Source organism: Ursus arctos, unplaced genomic scaffold, assembly GCF_023065955.2.
Source record: "Ursus arctos isolate Adak ecotype North America unplaced genomic scaffold, UrsArc2.0 scaffold_23, whole genome shotgun sequence".
Taxonomy (NCBI): domain Eukaryota; kingdom Metazoa; phylum Chordata; class Mammalia; order Carnivora; family Ursidae; genus Ursus; species Ursus arctos.
In genome coordinates this window covers 5353378-5376843 of record NW_026622908.1, presented here as the reverse complement: position 1 = coordinate 5376843, position 23466 = coordinate 5353378, and the positions used below count along the sequence as shown (strand labels likewise).

Genomic DNA, 23466 nt, shown 5'->3' with positions numbered 1-23466 from the left:
GTAAAGGGGGAAAAGCAGAGACCAAAAAAATGTGAAAATTAATTTAAGATAATGCTATGTAATTCGTAAAATGAATACTGTAACGATCAATTCTTTGTGGTTCAGGAAGAACAATTCCTGGATTCTAAATCATACAACAGATTAATGACACGATAGGACCACTAGTTTGTTATGCAAGCCTGGAATTAAATTTGTGTGTTGTTTTCCACTTAAAAACAATAACAACGATGATAAATAGTTGTAATCGATGAAGTTTTAACTGCTGATTATAGCAAAGTTATTTAGAATAAAAGCTGAATACTCATTTAGAATTATTTGAGATTTACAACTGCCTCCAAAGTCCCAAGGAGCTCAATATACTGTATAAAAAAGCTGATCCCTGAAAAAGAAATTGTATTTTATCTAAGCTATAAAGGAGCAGTTTTAATTTGAAAACAAAAAACATGGTAAGTAGGGCTGGCTGATTACTGTATCTTGACCTTGTGAAGTTTTCGATCTCCTTTCTCAGTTGGGTCCTCTATTTCTGAGCAGGGGTAAAATCCAGGAAATGGTGTCAGAGGATTAATCTTTGGCCTACAGGAACCTGAGAAAGCACCCATCAAGCTACTGATACTCCGAAGGGAGGAAATGACTTGTGGGGGAAGGGTTGGATCGACCAGAAGATCTGACACCATATTGCGAGCCTCATTTAGCACTGAAAGATCAACTCCACTTCCACCTCCAGAATTCTAGAAAAGAAAAGAAAAAGTAATATTATAGATTTGCTACGAAAACACTCCAACACTGAAGAAACACTCTATTTTAAATCAATATATACACAGAATATAAATCCAGAGTTCTTCCAGTTAACCTGACGCACTTAAGAGGCACCGAGCGTAGTGACATGGCTCTGTTGCAAAGACATCAGAATTTGAAATCTACACTTTAATCCTAATTGTACGATTTTGAGCAAGCTATTTAACATCTTAACTTTTCAGTTTCTTTACCATAAAACGGAGATTATAACAACTTCTCATTGAGGGCTGACAGGAGACTTTAGTCTGAGAATACATGTAAAACACATAAGGCAATATATTTAAAGTGCAATAAATCACAGTATAACCATCAATATTATGGAAAGTAAGAAGATAAAAATACAGGAAAAAAGGTGTCAGAGTTTGAAGGAGATGGTGATTAACTTTGAACTGACTGGTCACCAACAACTTCATGGAAGGGCTAACAACGCACGTGGCCTTAAAGAGTGGCTAGGGAAGATATTTTTAAAATCTAGAATAAATATTTCATGATGTGTACATATGGTATAATTTTACTTCTTGAAAATATATATATATACAATGTTCAACTCAATTGCCCATAGAAATGAGTGCACGGATAATCAACAGTGAATTAAATGTTACTTTCGTTGCTTTTATTGTACTTTGAACTTATATTTGAGTGTGTCCAAAATTCATAATTATCGAATGCATTTAATGAGTTAACCAGAAAACTGTTTATTAAGTATCCTCAACACATTTCAGAACTAAGAAATGTCATGGAAGTTAGAACAATATATAGCTAGATAATGTCTTTGCTCTTTGGGGAATTTTTTTTTTCCTTGTGAAGTATTATTTTGTCTTAGCTTTTATCTGAAAACATTCCCTATTACTAGGGGATAGCCCAGCCATTTCTAATCTGTTTCCCTATATATGTCACTATAAGATAATTAAGCATACCTCTGATAAATAGCTTCCCATAAAATTGAATTGCTGAACCATAGTAAATTAATGTGTTACAATTCGATCATTACTATAAAACTGCGCTCCTGTATGCTGGCTAAATCTCTTCTTCCATAAATTGTATTACAACAGCATCTGCTTCCCGACATCCACATGAGAAGCCTGTTGATACCGGAGGTGGTGTTCCCGTACAGATTGTGTGTCATTCCTCTCTAGTTGCTTTCAAGTTATTTTCTTTGGTCTTTAGTTTTTGAATGTTTAAATATGACACGGCTTGCAGATATTGGGGGGGGGGGTTCATATTTGGGATTCACTCAGCTTCTCGAATTGGTAGGATTACTTCTTTTGCAACATTTGGGGAAGTTTACAGCCTTTTTTTTTTTTTTTTTTTTCCAAATAATCTTTTAAACTCACTCTCCCTCCTTCTCAGACACCAATATGAATTCTGGATCTTTTGCTATTGTCCCACAGGTCCCTAAAGCTGTTCATCTTGTTTCCGTCTATTTCCTCTCTGTTGTTCAAATCAGTAAATTCTGTTGCTCTATCCTTAAGCTCACAAATTCCGTCCTCTGTCATCTCCACTCTCCTAAGCCCATGCAGCAAATTTTTCATTTCCGTTATTGCATTTTTCAGTTTCATAGTTTTCATTTCTTTCTTTTTTATAATTTCTACAGATCTACCTCAGAGATGTTGCAGGGTTGGTTCCAGACCACTGCAACAGCGCAAATAGCACAATAAAGTGAGTCAAATAAATTTTGTTTCCTAGTGCATATAAAAGTCATGTTTACAATATACTGTAGTCTATTATGTGTGCAATGGCATTATGTCTAAAAAAACCAAACCAATGTACAGACCTTAATTTAAAAATACTTTATTTAGCCACCTGGGTGGCTCAGTCGGTTAGGCATCTGACTCTTGACTTCAGCTCAGGTCATGACCTCAGGGTTGTGAGATCAAGCCCTGTGTCAGGCTCCCGCACTGGGTGTGGGGCCTGCTTAGGATTCTCTATCTCTATTCTCTCTCTCCCTCTGCTCCCCCCCTACACTCTCCCCGCCTCTAAAAAAGAATACTTTATTGCTAAAAAATGCTAACCATCATCTGAGTTTTCAGTGAGTTGTCATCTTTTTGCTAGTGGAGGGTCTTGAATTTGATGTTGACGGCTGCAGACTGATCAAATCAAGGTGGTGATTGCTAAAGGCTGGGGTGGCTGTGGCAATTTCTTAAAATAAACGAAGTTAGCGGCATTCAATGGCCTCTTCCTTTCACCAAGAGTTTCTCGGTCGCATGTGATGCTGTTTGACAGCATTCTACCCACAGCAGAACTTCTTTCAAACTTGGAGTCAATCCTCTCAAAACCTGCTGGTGCTTTCTCAAGCTTCCCTAATATTCTAAATGCTTTGTTGTCATTTCAACAGTCTTCACAGCATCTTCACTAGGAGTAGATTCTATCTCATTAAACCACTTTCTTTGTTCGTCCAAAAGAAGCAACTCCTCATATGTTCAAGTTTTATCAGGAGATTGCAGCAACTCAGTCATCGTCAGGCCCACGTGATTGTATTTCTCTTGCTGTTTCTACCACATTGGTAGTTACTTTCTTTTTTTTTTTTTACAACCTTTTTTTTTTTAAGATTTTATTTATTTATTTGACAGAGATAGAGACAGCCAGCGAGAGAGGGAATACAAGCAGGGGGAGTGGGAGAGGAAGAAGCAGGCTCATAGCAGAGGAGCCTGATGTGAGGCTCGATCCCACAACGCCGGGATCACGCCCTGAGCCGAAGGCAGATGCTTAACCGCTGTGCCACCCAGGCGCCCCAGCGGTAGTTACTTTCTTCACCTAAGTCTTGAACCCCTTAAAGTCGTCCGTGAAGGTTAGAATCAACTTCTTCCAAATTCCTGTTAATGCTGGTATGTTGACCTCCTGAATGGCGAATCCTTTTCAGAAGGTTTTCAATTTTCGTTGCCCACATCCGACACAGGAATCACTGTCTGTGGCAGGTACAGCCTTACAAAATGTATTTCTTAAATAATGAGACTTGAAAGTCAAAACTACTCCTTGCTCCCAGGCTGCAGAATGGACTTTGCGTTAATAGGCATGAAAACATTAATCTTGTTGTACATCTCCATGGGAGCTCTTGGGTGATCGGGTGCATTGCCAACGAGCAGTAATACTTCAATCTTTTTTTTTCTGAGGAGGTCTCGAAAGTGGGCTTAAAATGTTCAGTAAACCGTTGCAAACAGATGTGCTTTATTATTCCATTTACAGAGTACGTTTAACATAATTCTTAATGACCCTGGGATTTTCAGAACACTGAAATGAGCACTGGCTTCAATGTCAAGTCACCAGCTGCTAAATTAGCCCCAGTGAGAGAATCGGTCTATCCTTTGAAGCTTTGAAGGCTTGAAGCCAGGCACTGACTTCTCCTCTCTGGCGTGGAAGCCCTGGGTGCCATCTTCCTCCAATAGAAGGCTGTTTCACCCACACAGAAAATCTGTTGTTCAGTGTAACCACCATCATTAACTGGCTGGGATCTTCTGGGTGACTTGCCGTGGCTTCTCCGTCAGCACTCACTTGCACTTTGATGTTACGGAGATGGCGTCCTTCCTCAAACCTCATGAACCAATTTCTGCTACTTTCAGACTTTTTTCTGCAGCTTCTTCACCTCTCTCAGCCTTCACAGAACTGCAGAGAGTTAGGACCACGCTCTGGATTAGGCTTTGGCTGAAGGGAATGTTGTGGTTGGTTTGATCATCTATCCAGACCACTCAAACTTTCTCCCTATCAGCAATAAAGCTGCCTCACTTTCTTGTCATTCACCTGTTCACCGAAGCAGCCCTTTTACATTTCCTTCAAGAACTTCACTTTGCCTTCACAACGTGGATGTCTGATGCAAGAGACCTAGCTTTTGACCTAGCTCAGCTTTCGACATGCCTTCCTCTCAAAGCTTAATCATTTCTAGCTTTTCATTTAAAGTGAGAGATGTGTGACTCTCACCTGAACACTAAGAGGGCCTTTTAGGGTTATTAACTGACCGAATTTCAGTATTGTTGCATCTCGGGAAATGAGGAGGCCCAGAGAGAAGGGGGAGAGATGGGGAACAGCGGCCAGTGGAGCAGTCATAACACACACAGTGTTTATTAAGTTCGCCGTCTTCCATGAGCATGATTCGTGGCACCCAGAACAATCACAATAGTAACATCAGAGATCACTGATCGAAGATCACCTAACAAGTATAATAATGAAAGGGGCGCCTGGGTGGCACAGCGGTTAAGCATCTGCCTTTGGCTCAGGGCGTGATCCCGGCGTTATGGGATCGAGCCCCACATCAGGCTCCTCCGCTATGAGCCTGCTTCTTCCTCTCCCACTCCCCCTGCTTGTGTTCCCTCTCTCGCTGGCTGTCTCTATCTCTGTCGAATAAATAAAATCTTAAAAAAAAAGTATAATAATGAAAAAGTCTGAAATATTTTAACAATTATTAAAATGTGTTAGAGAAACATGAAGTGAGCAAATGCAGTTGTTAAAACAGTAAAAACAGGGGCGCCTGGGTGGCGCAGTCGTTGGGTGTCTGCCTTTGGCTCAGGGCGTGATCCCAGCGTTCTGAGATTGAGCCCCACATCAGGCTTCTCTGCTGGGAGCCTGCTTCTTCCTCTCCCACTCCCCCTGCTTGTGTTCCCTCTCTCGCTGGCTGTCTCTCTCTGTCAAATAAATAAATAAAATCTTTAAAAAAAAAAAAAAAGTAAAAACAGACTTGCTTGATGCAGAGTGGCTACAAACCTTTGATTTGTAAAAACAAAACAAAACAAAAAAACCCACAGTATCTGCGAGGCCCAATAAAAGGGGGCGTGCCTGTATTTTTGTTGTTGAGATTTTCTGTTTGTTTATTTGTAATTGCTTTTTATGATGGCTGCTTTAAAATTTCTTGTCAGGGGCACCTGGGTGGCTTGGTTAAGCGCCTGACTCTTGATTTTGGCTCAGGTCATGATCTCAGAGTCCCACACCAGACTCCCTGCTCCGTGGGGAAGTCTGTTTGTCCCTCTCCCTCTGCTCCTCGCCCTGCTCATGCTCTCTTTCTCTCTCTCTCTAAAATAAAGAAATAAAATCTTAAGAAAAAAATCTGTCAGATAATTCCAAATCTGATTCATCTTGGTGTTAAGCATGGATTGTTTTTTTCTCATTCAAATTGTGATTTTCCTGGTTCTTGGTATGAAAAGTGATTTCTTTATCATCAACATTTTCGCGATTATCCTAGAAGACTCTGGGTCCTATTTAAATCTTCTGTATTTGGAGGTGGTGTCTCTGTTTAGATTTAGCAACAGGTCCTAGACTACTTTTTCAGGCTGTAGTTCTAATGACAATTTAGTTTTCAGGGCATTCACAGTGGTATTTCAGTTTGATTGTTTTCTGGTGCCACTAGGGTTCCCATTGGTCCTTACCAGTACCTCTGTGGGTGAGGAGATGGGAGGAGGAGGGAGGAATTTCCTCCCCTTGAGCCACCTGGTACCTCTCGGTGGGGCAAGAGAGTCTCCAGGCCACAGAGACAAACAGCACCTACTGGACTAGACACATTATTGGCAGTATTCCCTCTGCCAGGCCCCCTGGCCACCCAGTCTCTCACTGGGTAAGGGGAGTCTCCTGCTCACCAGGGAATGAGAATCCTCTTTGACCTCTTACTTTCAGTGGAGTTCCTGATTAGTTTTCCCTTGCTAGAGCAACTACACTCATTTGGTGTTATTGGCAGGACTCTCATTTAATCTTGGGGAAGGAAGGAGCCTATCTGAATCATATTCTGTTACTGGGTTGGGAGTCAGGACTTGGTCACCTTTTGCTGTTAGGCAGGGGTTATAAGAAACCCTATCACTATAGTTTTTCTCCATTACTGGGGTGCCTAACTAGTCCACCCTCCTCTTTCCATGTTTCAGAATTCTCCTTTGGTTGCCTCCTGTTATTTCCAGAGTTTATAGTGATACTTAGTGGAGAGAAGAAGGGAGAATTAAATCTGGCAATACATGCAGAGCACATTGAGCAATGTATAGTGCATAGAGGTAAAGTACAATAAGTACTATTATTAATATTATGGAAAGTGATGGAATAAAAATACAGATAAAGTGGCATCAGAGTTCAAAGAAGATACATAAACTTTAATCTGAATGGTTAACAGAAACTTTATGGAAGGGGTAGCATTTGAGCTGAGATATTAATTTGTAGGATTTTATTTATACAGATTAGGGAGAAATAATTCTTTTACAATAAAACTAAAAATTTATTTGGGGGAGCTCATCAAGAAAGAATGCAAATAAAGGTACAAAAGCGGTAAAATAGCAAAGTACAGGGATCGTGAAATTATTAAAGTACAGGTTTCTTTCTTTCTTTCTTTTTTTAAGAGCACTGGAAAATACGTTTGGAAAGGCATGTTGGGACCAAACTTTTCAGAATACCAGATTCCAGGCTAATGGACAGGAGGAAGGGAGAATCACAGATTTTGAGCAGTTTAAAGAGGAAGAGTAAAGCGAGGAAAGAGAAAAGTAAGTAATGGAGGGCACTGAAAGGTTAGAGAAGGTGAGAAGACCATCTTTATGTTAAGAACTTGACAGAGACGTGGGAAAAGAGAATTCCAGGCAGGGAGACCAGCAAGTGTGAAGACCCAGAGGCCCAGCCTACCCAGCCGGTTTGAGGAATAACAAGGAGGCCCGAGTGACTGGGGCAGAGTAAACAAAGGAGAAATGAATACGACCCGAGGTCAGAGAAGTGAGCGGGAATAAAGTGAGGGACCGCGTCGTGCACGGTCACGTAGGTCCGTGATAAGGACTTCAACTTTTATTCCGGGCGAGAGGAGTGTAGTAAGCAAGAGAGACAAATTTTTAAATCTGAAGTTAAATTCCTATTTCCCATTAGCTTATATGCGGCAAATTTTGTTTTTGCCCAGAGAGCTAAGAATAGATTCTGCATTTTAAAGGATGATTGGGGGCGCCTGGGTGGCACAGCGGTTAAGCGTCTGCCTTCGGCTCAGGGTGTGATCCCCGCGTTGTGGGATCGAGCCCTGCATCAGGCTCTTCCACTGTGAGCCTGCTTCTTCCTCCCCACTCCCCCTGCTTGTGTTCCCTCTCTCACTGGCTGTCTCTCTCTCTGTCAAATAAATAAATAAAATCTTAATAAATAAATAAATAAATAAAGGATGATTGAAGGGGGGGTAGGTGGCTGTGTATCACCTGCAAATGCTAAAATATTTACTATCTGGCCCTTTGGAGAAAAAACTGTGCTAAACCCTGTCTTATGCTACAATTTCAGAGATACTTGGAATTCATTGCTGTTGAAATTAATATTAGCTCACATTTTTATTGAGTGCTACTATCCACCAGGCACTTATTATTGTTGTTGTCGTAATCAGCCCTCTGAGGAAACTGGTATTATTCCCAATCTATAGATGACGAAATAGGTTCAGAGTGACTTAAGAGGCTTGCCTTATTTTTCAGCAAGGAGGCTGTATCAAACCAACTCTTCTGCCTAGAATAACTAGCCTAGAAAAGCTGAAATAAAATAAAAACAGCACCCATTTCAAGGCACCAGGGAACAGTCAAGCAGCCGGACCTTGAAAGAACAAGAACTCAGAGTTAATAAATTAAAATGAATCCGCCATACTGTGCTACCTTTTCCGTCAAGGACTCTGCTGCGGACTCGTACCTGGACGGGGCAGAGAGGATAGGAACCAGAGCAGTTAAGAGGCTAGGAAACAGAGCAGAGCTTTCTGTAGTCACCCGAGGCTGGAAGCCCATAACTGGAGTTCAGGCTTATCAAGATAGGCAGACCTGCTTTCCCCCAGAGGCATTTGCCAATTTGCAAACAGTGGCTGAGAGTTGAAAAAGCAAGCAAAAATTGTCAAACAGATTTCTATTTTGAAAGTAAAACAGAGCTTTCAGCAGTCTCAGTGCTGGAGGGAAAGACAAAAAAAGGAGTTCCTAGAAAACACCACTAACCAAACTGTTACAAGAAGAGACAGAAAACCAGAACAGGCCTAAAACTATTAAAGAAACTGAATACATAATTTAACATTTGTTCATAAAAAAAGCTCCAAACCGAGACGGCTTCACCACAGCATTCTTTCAAACGTTAAAGAAAGAATACCAATCTCACCAAATATTTCTAGATAATAGAAAGAGAGTGAATATTCCACTTTATAACGCCACTAAAACCTCTATACCAAAAACATGCCAAGAACACTATGAAAAGCAAGAGTTATAGGCCAATTTTCTCATAAACATGAATTCAAAATTCCAAAACAAAAAATAAAATCCAGTGGTATATAGCCATATTATATATATGTATATTTTTTAAATATCTTTTTTTTTTTTAAATGATTTTTTATTATATTATGTTAGTCACCATACAGTACATCCCCGGTTTCCGATGTAAGGCTCGATGATTCATTAGTTGTGTATAACACCCAGTGCACCATGCAATACGTGCCCTCCTTACTACCCATCACCGGTCTATCCCATTCCCCCACCCCCCTCCCCTCTGAAGTCCTCAGTTTGTTTTTCATAGTCCATAGTCTCTCATGTTTCATTCCCCCTTCTGATTACCCCCCCTTTCTTTATCCCTTTCTTCCCCTACCGATCATCCTAGTTCTTATGTTCCATAGATGAGAGAAATCATATGATAGTTGTCTTTCTCTGCTTGACTTATTTCACTTAGCATTATCTCCTCCAGTGCTGTCCATGTTGTAGCAAATGTTGAGAACTCGTTCTTTCTGATAGCTGAGTAATATTCCATTGTATATATGGACCACAACTTCTTAATCCAGTCATCTGTTGAAGGGCATCTCGGCTCCTTCCACAATTTAGCTATTGTGGACATTGCTGCTATGAACATTGGGGTGCATATGGCCCTTCTCTTCACTACGTCTGTATCTTTGGGGTAAATACCCAGTAGTGCAATGGCTGGATCATAGGGTAGGTCAATTTTTAACTTTTTAAGGGACCTCCACACTGTTTTCCAGAGTGGCTGTACCAACTTGCATTCCCACCAACAATGTAGGAGGGATCCCCTTTCTCCACATCCTCTCCAACAATTGTTGTTTCTTGCCTTGTCTATTTTTGCCATTCTAACTGGCGTAAGGTGGTATCTCAGTGTGGTTTTGATTTGAATTTCCTTGATGGCTAATGATTTTGAACATTTTTTCATGTGTCTGTGAGCCATTTGTATGTCTTCATTGGAAAAGTGTCTGTTCATATCTTCTGCCCATTTTTTGATTTGTTTATTTGTTTCTCGTGTATTGAGTTTGAGAAGTTCTTTGTAGATCTTGGATACCAGTCCTTTATCTGTAGTGTCATTTGCAAATATATTCTCCCATTCCGTGGGCTGCCTCTTAGTTTTTCTGAGTGTTTCCTTGGCTGTGCAGAAACTTTTAATCTTGATGAAGTCCCATAAATTCATTTTATCTTTTGTTTCTCTTGCCTTTGGGGATGTGTCATGAAAAAGGTTGCTTTGGCCGATGTCGTAGAGGTTGTTGCCTATGTTCTCCTCTAGAATTTTGATGGATTCCTGTCTCACATCGAGGTCTTTTATCCATTTGGAGTTTATTTTTGTGTATGGTGTGAGATAGTGGTCAAGTTTCATTCTCTTGCATGTAGCTGTCCAATTTTCCCAGCACCATTTATTGAAGAGACTGTCTTTTTCCCACCGGATGTTTTTTCCTGCTTTATCAAATATTAGTTGCCCAAAGAGCCGAGGGTCCATTTCTGGGCTCTCTATTCTGTTCCATTGGTCTATGTGTCTGTTTTTGTGCCAGTACCATGCTGTCTTTGTGATCACAGCTTTGTAGTACAGCTCGAAATCTGGCATTGTGATGCCCCCAGCTTTGTTTTTCCTTTTCAACAGTTCCTTGGAGATTCGGGGCCTTTTCTGTTTCCATACAAATTTAAGGACTGTTTGTTCCAGTTCTTTGAAAAATATTTTTTAAATATCTTGATCAAATTTGCTTTATTCTGGGAATGTGGGAATGGTTTAACACAAGCATAGGATTAAACAATATAATTCACCACATTAATAGAATGGAAAAAAATCCAGGAATCATCTCCATAGATGCAGAATAAGCATCTGATAAAAATTCTACACCCATTCATGACTAAAAAGAGAAAAAAATGTCTTTAGTAAACTAGGATTGGAATGGAACTTCCTTAATCTGATAAAGGGTATCTACAGAAAACATTAGTGATATTTTCATCAAAAGATATCATGATAAATCAGACTAGGAGAGGACTTTTTAAAAAACACACATTTTGGGGAGCCTGGGTGGCTCAGTCAGTGAAGCGTCTGCCTTGGGCTCAGGTCATGATCCTGGGGTCGAGGGATGGGGCTCTGCACTCAGCGGGGAGCCTGCTTCTTCCTCTCCCTTTGCCCCCCACACTCCTGCTCTCTCTCTCTCAAATAAGTAAAATCTTTGAAAAAACCCACACATTTTAACTATATATATATGAATATATATATATTCATTTCTGAAATACATAAACAAATCCTACTGATCACCAAGTAAATCAGTATAAAAATAGGTCAAAGACCCAAGAATATCTGGGTAGCAATTAACATATAAAAAGATAGTCAACCTGATGAGTCATCAGTGAAATGCAAGTATTAAAAGCACAATGATACACTGTTCCACAGCTACCAGAATGGTTTAAAACATACCCTACCAAGTGTTCACAAGGATGTGGAGCAACTGGAACTCTCAAAGGCTGATGGCTGGGTAAAAATTGATACGACCTCTTGGAAAATTACAGAGGGCTATCTACTGACACTCAGCATATGCAGACCCAATGACCCAGCAATCCACTCCAAGATACACACCCAACAAAAAACATCACGAGTGTCACCAGCATTACTTACAATAGCCATGAAGGGGGTCAGGATGGGCCCTCCCAGAATGTACCCCTTTGGCATGGGTATTATTTTGCGCTGAAAGCACTTGAGATCTTGTGGCCTCAGGAGAAACTTCTACCCCTCCTTTAAGTACACAGAAGAATCTAAATTGGGGGGTCTTTCCCAGAATAAGGGTTATTAGCAGAGATAATTTTTTTAAGGATGTTAAGTAATCTCTACACCCAACATGGTACTCAAAACTACAACCCTGAGATCAAGAGTCAGATGCTCTACTGACTGAGCCAGCCAGGTGCCCCAGCAGAGATATATTTTATCTGAGTGAACCACTGTATGGCAGGGCAAACATCTAATTACCAAACACTTGCTCTTCTAACCACCCTGGGAATTACAACCCTTTCCTCTGACGTCCCAGATCCCTGCCCCCTTTCTCCTTAGTTGAGAATGACAGATATACCTTATTTTGCCCGACTGTCTTTGGAATTTCCACGTCTATGTGGATTACGTATAAGGATTTCTTATTAAATTTCATTTTTTCCTGTTAATCTGTCTTATATCAATTTGATTCTTAGTCCAGCTACAGGACCTTTGAGCAGATAGAAATTCTTGCTTCCTGACAGCCAGAAAGCTGAAAATTAAAAAAAAAAAAAAGTCCACCTAATATAGAATAAATGAAAAAAGTGGAGTATATTCATTCAAAGAAATACTAAATACAATGAAAATTAATATTATTGCACATAGCAGTAATTCATCTCATAAATAAATTTTTTAAAGAAAGAAGCAAAACAAAATACACATCATTAATTCCATTTATATAAAATTCAAAGACAGGAAAAACTAAGTTGTGATAACAGAAATCAGGATGGAAATAATGCTTGGGAGAAGCTGACGACCAGTAGGGGAGCATAAGAGGGACTCTGGGAGAGCTGAATTCTTCATCTGAAAGATGTCACATGTATATAATCACTTTGAGAAAATTCATCAAGTTGTACACTTATGATTTACTCATTTTTATATATGAATGTTACATTAAAAAAATTTTTAAAGGGATAATTAGAAAGACAAAAAGGAGGGGTGCCTGGGTAGTGTAGGCAGTTAAGCTTCTGACTCTTGGTTTTGGCTCAGGTTGTGATCTTGGGGTCGTGGGATCGAGTCCCATGGCAGGCTCTGTGCTAAGTGATGAGTCTGCTTGAGTTTCTCTCTCCATCTCCCTCTGCACCCCCAACCCCACCCTGCACGCATGTGCACGCACTTTCTCGCTCTCTCTCACTCAAATAAATGAAAAGAAAGAAGGAAGGAAGGAAGGAAGGAAGGAAGGAAGGAAGGAAGGAAGGAAAGAAAGAAAGAAAGAAAGAAAGAAAGAAAGAAAGAAAGAAAGAGGTAAATGAAGAGAGGGAGGAAAAAGGGAGATAGATGCCTAATACCACATATCAGTCTGTCTGACTACTGGTCTATGCTCTTAACCATTACTGCTTATTTATCTTTAGATTTTACTAGTAATTTAAATACTCTTTTAATTGGAAAGTGAGGATCTTGGTGAGTATGACTGATGAGAAAGCCCTTGTGTAGGTCAAAGAACCAGGCTTTTTTGGGTCAGAAGTGGCCTTCTTGATTTTATCTGACCATAATAGTTATGTTTTTTATTCACCAAAACCCAGAGAATATTTTCTTCTTATGGGGTGTTGTGGCTCTTCCATTCACACCTTAAAAATAAAACCCACTGAAAGGAATAATCATTTTTCAAAAATTGGGATAGAGAGAACTAACTAAATCTAATAAACAGGGGTAATGTTTCTGTAAATATAAAGGACAGAGATTTGACATTTATTAATGTTTATCTATTAGTGTGAAAACTATCAGGTTTCAAACCAGCATAACACAATTACAATAAATATGATTATATTTTATATTATATATAATTATAGTTATATGTTTTTATTTATTTTGTTAATATGTTACATATATTTTATATAATTTATCATTATTATAATATAACATTCTATTTTTGTAAAATAGAATACACAAACACATTTCAATACGGTGAGAAAAGATCTATAAAGATATACATCAAAAGTTAACATAATTAACAGTTATTGCTTGATATTTAGGAGTGATTTTTCTCATATACTTATATTTTCAATTCTTCTGATATGAATATATACTACTTAAGTGATCAAAAAAGCTTCAAAGTATATATTATATGATTCCATTTATATATATAAAGTTCATTAATAAACCAGTTTAATTGGTGGAAGTCAGGACAGACATTATCCTTGGGGATACAGTCAATAATGAGAATGGTACACAAGTGAGGCTTCTGCAATAGTGGTGAAGTTCTATCTCTTGAAACGGGTATTAGTTATGTGGAATGTTTAGTTTGTGAAAATTTATCAAGCTGTGCACTTTTCTGTATGTATAATTTAATTAAAAGTTTACCAAAAACTTAAAAAAAAAATTTTTTTAACCAAAAACTGTGTTTTAGTTTCCCTAATAAAATATTCTGCCAATTGTTTTGCCTTTTCTCATATATGGCATTCAATCTATTTTCCCCTCTCTGAAGCAGTTGCTCACAATCAGGAAAAAAAATCCCACCCTTAATATAGAATTATTAGTTTATTCTGAGCCCAGATTATATTAGCAACATTTAAAAAATAATTCTTAAACAAGTATGGTTTCGTATCATTTTCTTTTTCTCTCATGATTGAAATGTATTTTTTTTTAAATCACCTAAATGAAAGTTCTCTTTATTTTAGTTCAGTTAAAGAAAATCTTATGACACAGAAATCTTATGAAAGTAACTTTTTTATTTATTTATTTTTATTTATTTTTTTTAAAGATTTTATTTATTTATTTGACAGAGATAGAGACAGCCAGCGAGAGAGGGAACACAAGCAGGGGGAGTGGGAGAGGAAGAAGCAGGCTCCTAGCAGAGGAGCCCGATGTGGGGCTCGATCCCACAACGCCAGGATCACGCCCTGAGCCAAAGGCAGACGCTTAACCGCTGTGCCACCCAGGCGCCCCGAAAGTAACTTTTTTAAAATGTCAAAAGTTTCAGGGCGCCTGGGTGGCTCAGTTGGTTAAGCATCTGCCTTAGACTCAGGTCATGATCCCAGGGTCCTGGAACCAAGCCCCATATTGGGCTCCCTGCTCAGTAGGGAGCCTGCTGCTCCCTTCCCCTGTGCCCTCCACCCCCCATCGTGTTCTCTCAAATAAATAAATAAATAAATAAATAAATAAATAAATAAATAAATAAAATCTTTTAAAAAACAAAAAATAACAAAATGTTAAAAGTTTCATTACAATATACCTGAGACTAACATTATGTGTCAACTATACTTCAATTAAAAAAAAAGTTTCATTACAGACATTATTAGTGATATTTACTATATTTACCTGATAATGAGGTTTATACCATTGCTTTAAGTCCCAATCCCAAAGAATCATCTGGAAAACAAAAACAAAAACACTTAGTTACAAACCAGAAATAAACAAATATATGTAAAGACAAAATGGAACATCTTCAATTACAGATACCTAAGATAGCTTACAGTTTGGGAGAGCAACTGGGAATGTGAGAATAAAATTATCTACAGAAAGAATATTCCATAAATTATACACTCTGTGATTGGGAAATCAAGAAAATTGTCAGAATAAAGTCACTATAATAAATTATATTCACCTTCAAAAAATCCATTACCACAAAAAGGAAAATATAAATCAAAATAACACCCCGTTAACAAGAAAAATTACAAATCACCAGACACTCTCCCTCCCCCCTCCCATCCTCAAAGGATCATCAGTCATCATTCTACACCAGGGTCAATGGGTGGTGCTATTTCCTTACTAATAAGGCAGTTCTGGCAAAAGCAGTTTAAAAAGCTTGTCCTTGAGGTTAGATTAAGTATAAAGTAATGGATTATAAAAAGCAACACTCAACCCTTTTTGATACGCAGATAATTAGTGATGGTTTCCCTGTTTATCTGCTTTATAAGCTATCAGTGATAACGTCTTAGTCCAAGACTAGTATTTTCCTGTCCTTTTTCTTCCCAGCAAGCTTTCTGGCTGCTTCTCCTTCCAATAGTCACTATGTTCAAGGAGAAAACATTAGCTTTAATTTAGCCATCTACAACTGCTATCTATAATTAATCCTAAATTTCTCTTAATAGGTCTCCTTCTGCCAACATAAATTATAAATGCAATTTTCTACATAGCTTTGAACCCTAGTCTCAAATTTAAACCTAGTTAATTTGTAACACAATCACCTGATTTTTATATACTGAACTATTATTTTTTTTCCAAGTAAATTCTACCCCCAACGGGGGGCTCCAACTCACAACCTGAGCCACCCAGGCGCACCCGAATAGTGAACTATTCGTGTTGTTTTTTATCCTTCGTCTTCTGTCTCCTGTCTGTAAAAGATCTTGAAGTGTTACCCACTGTATCACTGGTCCAATATTTTATAAGGAGTTCGCATTTTTTTTTCTGTAGAGGGACAGATAGTAAATATTTTAGGCTTTGCAAGCCACCTAAGGTCACTGCGACATAATCTTTTCTTGTTTGTTTTACAATGCTTTAAAATGCGAAAACATTCTTAGCTGGAGAGCCGAACCAAAACAGGCTGCTGGCTGGATTTGGTTGGTGGGCTATAGCTTGCTGACCCCTATTTTAGATGATATACCCACCCTTAATCCTTCAAAAAATTGTCAGTTGTCTTTATCACCATCTCCTTGTCAACATCCTTGCAGAAGGTCATCTCTTGCCAGTGAAAAGAAACCTATTTCTTCCCAACGAATATCCAGACATACTATAACTACATCTAAAATCCATGGACCAGTACTCACAGAATGGCTATGGTGTAACTACATGCAAAGTACTTCACGAACACTAGTAGTACTGACTCTTGAAATTTACTCAGTGTTTTCTATGGCCTTAAGTGTGATCCTGACATAATTATTTCAGGTTGTGATTTGACCAGCATACATTCTAGATTCTAGAGACATTAATTAATGCAGTTTAAGATGTTAATTACTTTCTCAGAACACTCATATTAAGAGTAACATAACTTGGGGGCGCCTGCGTGGCTCAGTTGGTTAAGCAGCCGACCGCTGATTTCAGCTCAGGTCAACATCTCAAGATCCTGGGATTGAGCCCTGCGTGGGACTCTGAGTTAAACCAGGAGTCTGCTTGTCCCTCTCCCCCTACCATTACCCCCCCCCATTCTCTCTCCCTCTCTAAAAAAAATAAATCTTTTTTTTTAAAGAGTAATGTAACTTAAATCCCTAAGTTTCTTTTATACTTGGTATTGCTATGCTCACTTTGTCCATGCTACTCTCATACAATTTTTTTAAGTATTTATGTATGTATTTATTTATTTATTTGAGGGATAGTGAGAAGCAGACTCCCTGCTGAGCAGGGAGTCCTACACAGGGCTTGGTCCCAGGACCCCGGGATCATGACCTGAGCTGAAGGCTGACACTTAACTGACTGAGCCACTCAGGTGCCCCTACAATTGGCATTTTAGACCCAGCTGCAACTTTACTTCTGTCCTTATTTAGCCTGTCGAAGTTTTCTTTTGAGATTGAGGATGTCGACTAGCCTATTCACCATTCCTCTCATCACTTATAAACATCTGAGGTTTTCTTAAGTCACCAATAAAAGCACAGAATAGATAGGCGTGAAGTCAGAACCTCATGATGGGTCACCAAAAATTACCTAGGAGATAGGCACCAATTCACTAATTTGCATTCTGAATCTACAAACTTGCCTAACTGTACCGTGCTCCAATCCATACTTCCACATTTCTTCTACAAAGCATGCCATCAATGACAAATGCTCATTCCTCACTCTCCCAATTCAGGAGTCGAAGTAGAAGCTTTTGCTATATCAAGCACACTTTCATTAGGACAGTTTCTTAACACTGAGTCTTCCTTGCTCCCCACTTCATTCACCTGATGATAATTAAATAAATACTATCTTTGTAAATGCTTGTACTCTGACGCCCAAACTGTATCTGTGTTCATACCATGCATTCTTAAGGTAGTCCTATCACTCCCAAGCAGGCGAAAACTGGTTCTTAGGAGACCCCCCCCACCAAAAAAATCTTAAAAATAATAAAATGTTTGTAGTCCTCCAAACGCCACAGTACATAAACAGACAGGCTGTCAATCTACAGTTCTGAAATTTCACAGGAGGGGAGAAATGATTGGGGGGGGGGGGGAAGGAGCAGAATGATAATAAAAATAAGGTTGAGAAATACTGATATAAATACTGATATAAAGTTGCTTATAAAAGCACCATTAGCCTATATTCTGAGAGACCGCGTTGAGGATGCGCACTCAGAAGCTGCAGTGGTAACACGAGAGGTGATACACCCTATTCTAACCGCTCTTGGAGGTCTTTGAAATCCCCTGCATGTTAGCAACTGAGAAAAGATACAGTGAAAGTCACAAACTGCTAGTAGACCATCTTCTGTTTAATCTGAACAACCAGCGATTAGTGATTTTGAGAACACAAAATTTTTGCGCAAGTAGTAGAAGATGTATGAGCCAGGAATTCTGCGGCTTGGAATATATTAAGGCAGCGTTATTCCAAGTGCGAGCCACAGTAAGAGAAGATAAAGAAAGAAATTAAGAGTACCATGTTTAGAAATTTTTATAGCAATTTAACATTGCCAAAACATTTTTAGTGTATTTTACAAAAGCATGAATCCACAACAAATTAGGAGAAAAACCTTTCCAAAACTTGAACTTTGCTATACAGTTTAACCTAAATGCGCGTAACTGCACTGTTGGGGTAGCGAGAAAACTAGATATAACCCAAATATCTATCTATAACAAAATGGAGAAATTTGGGTATATTCACACCATGGAATACAACAGTGAAAATAAATGAAGTGCAGTTACGTACTATATAAATAAATCCCAGAAACACAAGATTGAATAAGGAAAGTCACAGAAGAATACACACAGTATAATTTCATACATGCAAAATATACTGAAATACACTTTTTTAGAAATATAAACATATGGGAAACTGTAAGAAATTCATGATGGTGACTGTCCCTAAGGGAGAAGAGAAGAAACTGGATCTGGGAGTGGCATATAGGGAACTTCAAAGTGACGGGTAATGTTCAAAATTAATGGTAATGGAGAGTAGATGGTGTTTGTTATCCTTCGTCTAGACTGCATATTTTATAAGTATTTATTAAGCTTTAACTAAAAATTAAGAATTTAGAAAGGTAAAGAAGTGAAGAGTGGCTAGTGAAAACTTAAGAAATTGTGCTGTAAATGGCAAGAATGAAGAGACAGTAGTTGGAAAAGAATGTGGGGATAACACTTCTTGTTGTTGCTGACATGGTCAACAAAAGCTCTACGTTCTAGAGCTTGTCTGTACCTGATAGGAATGATCCAGGACAGTAGGCGAACTAATAACACAGGATAGATGGAGAGATATTCAAAATAACAAAATCCTTACGGAAAATACTGCTCAATGGCTGTATAATATTAGGACTCAGATAAAATCTAAAGTAGGGAACAGTAATGGCGTATTAGCCATTATTTATCAGATTATGATCTATAAATCACTTGTTCATCAGTGGTCTGGAATATTTAGAGGGAAAAAAGGAATCTATGTAGTTTACATATATTTCAAAATTATGAAATATAAGATTAATTCTTATTTCCATAGAAATCTCATCATCTTCATTGTAATAACTATTATATTTTTAAAAGCTGGGCAGGTGCCCTAAGGGCCTATGTTATTCTTTACAAACCATCTTATCTGAAGTATTTTTATGTCATTGGAATATTATTATTTACATCTATTAAATTCTTTTCATTGTGTTGCACTGTCTCCAATCAAAAAAAGAAATGGCTCAAAGCTGGTTTCCTAAAGCTTAAGGTGTTGATAAAAATAGAAACATAAATAACTCAGAATAAATGCTAAGTGTAGGTCAAGAACAAGACTCTAGGGGCGCGTGGGTGGCTCCGATGGTTGGGCGTGTCTGCCTTCCGCTCACGTCCTGCTCTCCAGGTCCTCCCGACTCAGCAGGGAGTCATCTGCTTCTCTCTTTCCCTCTGCCTCTCCCCCTGCTTGTGCTCTGTCTCTCACATGAATAAATAAAATCTTAAAACAAAACAAAACAAGAACAAGACTCTAATGCAAATGGAATACAAATCTAATGCAAATACCACACCAACCCACAAAAATGAAAATATTTTAGCACACACAACTATCTAAAAAGCTAAATATTTTTAGACTTGTAATTCATTTACCCATATTTTCCACTTTGAAACTTTATCGAATAATGATAATAGGAAGCCACAGAAACTTTAAGGACATATTCAAACAAAACATAAAAATCTTTTTGGTAAACCAATAGAATTTTTCTAGAACAAGAACATAATGCTTTCTTATATGAATCTGAAGACATTTGTTCTTAACAGAAGAGACAAAAATTACAGAGGCACCATCCAGATTCTATGCTCCTCACTGCAAATGCGTATAAAAAAAAATGAGAAACTATTGCCGAGAGACTTGTAAAACCAGTCACACAGATGATAAGCATTATGCTGGAAGAGAGAACAGATCAAATAATTTCCAACATATACGTACCATATGACACCTTGGGGTATCACAGAATTGAAAAGAAATATGATGCAAAAGAGTAATTACTGCCACATTTGCATACAGCAGATATTTTACTTTATTGCTGGATAAAAGCAATCCTGTGGTAAGTCTGAATCTACTCTCGTTATGTGCAATACTTATGAGGAAGGGTGGTAGACAAGTTTTTATGCGTCTATCACCAAAAACCCATACTACAAAAGTGGAACCCCCCCCCCGGCATTGAATGATTATTTTGTGAACTCTGACAGAAACTGAGAAATGCGTGTTAGAATAAGTTCTGGGAGAATCAGTTATCTGTACAGCAAGGAGAAATCTTGCTAAACAATGAGACTATCTCCTCACTGCAAGTTTATACACTACTGTATTCACAGAAAACAGCTGGTGGTTGAAACACATATGCTGGTCATAATTCAGTGTGAAATAGCATAAATGTAACCACTCAATTTTTGGCCACACAGTATATACATCCTTGCAGTGTGCTGTGGAAAATGGAACAAATATAAAAATATATTAAAAAACAAATGTAAGATATAAACATAAATAGCAAATGCAATAGAAGCATTTTCTTCAATAAAATGCACAGAACTTCTACTTCTCAAGCTTTTATTTATTTTTTTTTAAATATTTTATTTATTTATTTGACAGAGAGAGACAGCCAGAGAGAGAGGGAACACAGGCAGGGGGAGTGGGAGAGGAAGAAGCAGGCTCCCAGCGGAGGAGCCTGATGTGGGGCTCGATCCCAGGACTCTGGGATCACTCCCTGAGCTGAAGGCAGACGCTTAACGACTGAGCCACCCAGGCGCCCCTACTTCTCAAGCTTTTAAAGATTTACTTGTTTTTGAGAGAGAGAGGAGGGACAGAGGGAGAGGGAACCCGATGTGGGGCTCAGTCCCACGACCCTGAGATCATGTTCCCCAGGCGAAATCAAAAGTCGTGTGCTTAACCAACCGAGCCACCCAGGCGCCCCTATTTCCCAAGCTTTTAAGTATGATAATGGCCATTAACTTAGCAACTGACACAACTCCGAAAATAATCTTCAGTGAGAAATCTCTTTACAACTGCGGGGTCCATGCTGAATCTGACTATTGAGAACCGATAACCAAAAACACTTGCTGCCTTTCATCGCCCAATTATGATTTTGCTTGGATTTTTCTAATTTAAGAGAAATAGAGAAAAGAATTTGTTGGATATAGAATGAATCTACATCACACAACCTATTTACCATCAGCGAGCGACAAGAGAGATACCCTTAATGTTGCAATGTTCACTGATATAAAAATATTGTGGATTTTTTTTAGTTTTTAAAAATTATAATGAATCATTTTTATACATTTATCTAAAATTGGCAGGTGCCTACCATGCATACTTGAATACATAGTATGTGGTACATGGATATTAAAAGTTTAAGAAAAATTGGCGGAAACATTCACTCCTTCCATAATATAATACACACAGCTATTTTAAAGTCTTACTTCAAAGCAAACAGTATATGTCCTGTATATACCTTGTTCCCAAGTCAGCAAAACTTTAGGCATCTAAACTTTAGTATCAATACCAAAGTAGATTCTGTAAATAATTTAAATATAAAAATAAATATTTCAAATTAGCTAAATTTCTAATCACAGTAAAAAAGAAGTTATAGTAGGTAGTATGTTTCCAGAACATGGTTCTACTATATTAGAAGGCATCATTTAACGAAAGTATAAAATTTTAATTGCTGATTTAGGAGCTTCCAATATTTGTGTTTCCTTCTAAGCTCAAAAACTGTATCAGAAATTATGATATATTTTCACGCGCTGTGGTTATCTGTTCAATACTAATTTTAAACACAGCATTCTTTCTAAGTAGCATATGAGGTATACACTACTAAAAGAATTTTTTTAGTGGATTTGATAAAGTGAACCCAAAACTATGCCTTCATATAAATTCAACTTTGTGGTTAAAAAAGTTGAATCCTGATAAGTTTCTGTTTGAATGTGTTTATAAGTCCAACATGCTTTACAGAGCTCTACAAAACCACCAATACCACAGTGAAACATCAGCAGTACAACCAGGAGATGTTATCAGGTTCAATTACGTCAATGAGGTTTTATTTCATTGTTCCCTATGTAGTCAAAAAAGAAAAACATATATGTGCCTTCAAGTCAAACTCACAGAACTGTATTATTTATGTGAAATTTAAAAAATGTTTATTATGGTACAGCTGTGAATTAACTGTTACAATACCCTTTATTCTCATATTTTTAATGACATTTTACTTGAGCTTTGTGTATAAATCTATGCTAAAGAAACTGATTGAATTTCAGTATTTCCAACTTTTGCTATTTCTATGCCTTCCAACGTAGGCCCAAAAAGAAACCATTTAACTCTGTGATTATGTTTATTAAACATAAACCAAAAACATAAATGGATAGCCAAAGTGTTAAACTAACTAACCTGTACTTTCTACCAGTCTAAAAGCACAAAGATAGTATCCTTGACCCCTCATGGCAACGATGGGCCCCAGAGAGAAGAACTGAGAAGCAGAAAAAAGGTGTGTGTGTATATATTGGGAAGGTGGTGGTAGGACTAGTATTACTTGGATACCGCTCCTACCAGTCCAACAAACAATATGATTATGGTAACTCAGACTGTATGCTATGTACCAGCACTATGTTAGACACTTAATACATATTGTCTCCTTTATTCTCTACTAGAATTCTCTGTGGTAAGCCTTATTTACCCATTTTACAGATGACACAACAGAGACTAAGAAACGTTAAGGAACCTGCCCAAAGTTACATGATCGGTAAGTGGCAGAGACAGAAACTAAATTGGGCTCTAACTCCAAAGATTTAAGGATTCTTAACCGTGATGCCATACCATCTCATTATCATTTACTAAGCACTGTTATATGCTAGCAGTGTGCCAGGCCCTCGGCAGCCATGTAAAATCACAACAGCTTTTCAAGTCACCCCATTTTCTATACAGAGATGTTGAGGCTTGGTGATTATACTAATAATTCTGCATTTGCCTCCCAGACTCCTTCTTGGCCCTTCCCTCGATCCTAGAGAGGCTGACCCCCATATTCTGCTTCACCGAAGCTCCCCTGCTTTCTGCTTAGGCTGGGACCCACCAACAGGAAACTGGAATCTGAGAGGAAAGAGAAATCAAGGTTCTTTCTTTTCTGTTGCCTACGTATGCACCATTGTCTCTCCTGGTGTGTCCCTGCACCCCCCTCCCCGGCCCCCCCCCCTCCGCCCGTGACTACAGCTC

The 23466-nt window shown here is 38.4% G+C and overlaps 1 protein-coding gene across 4 annotated transcripts in view; it reads right to left on the bottom strand.

Annotated features, from left to right (window-relative positions):
* Positions 1 to 23466, bottom strand: part of PDE3B (phosphodiesterase 3B) — a 169684-nt gene that overhangs the window by 55077 nt on the left and 91141 nt on the right. For all 4 annotated transcript variants that reach the window (XM_026486775.4, XM_026486773.4, XM_026486774.4 and 1 more), the window contains exons 2-3: positions 14977 to 15027; positions 480 to 728 (exon numbers count right to left, since the gene is read on the bottom strand). In XM_026486775.4, coding sequence (XP_026342560.1) covers positions 480 to 728; positions 14977 to 15027 — 300 coding nt within the window. The remainder of the gene's footprint in view (positions 1 to 479; positions 729 to 14976; positions 15028 to 23466) is intronic.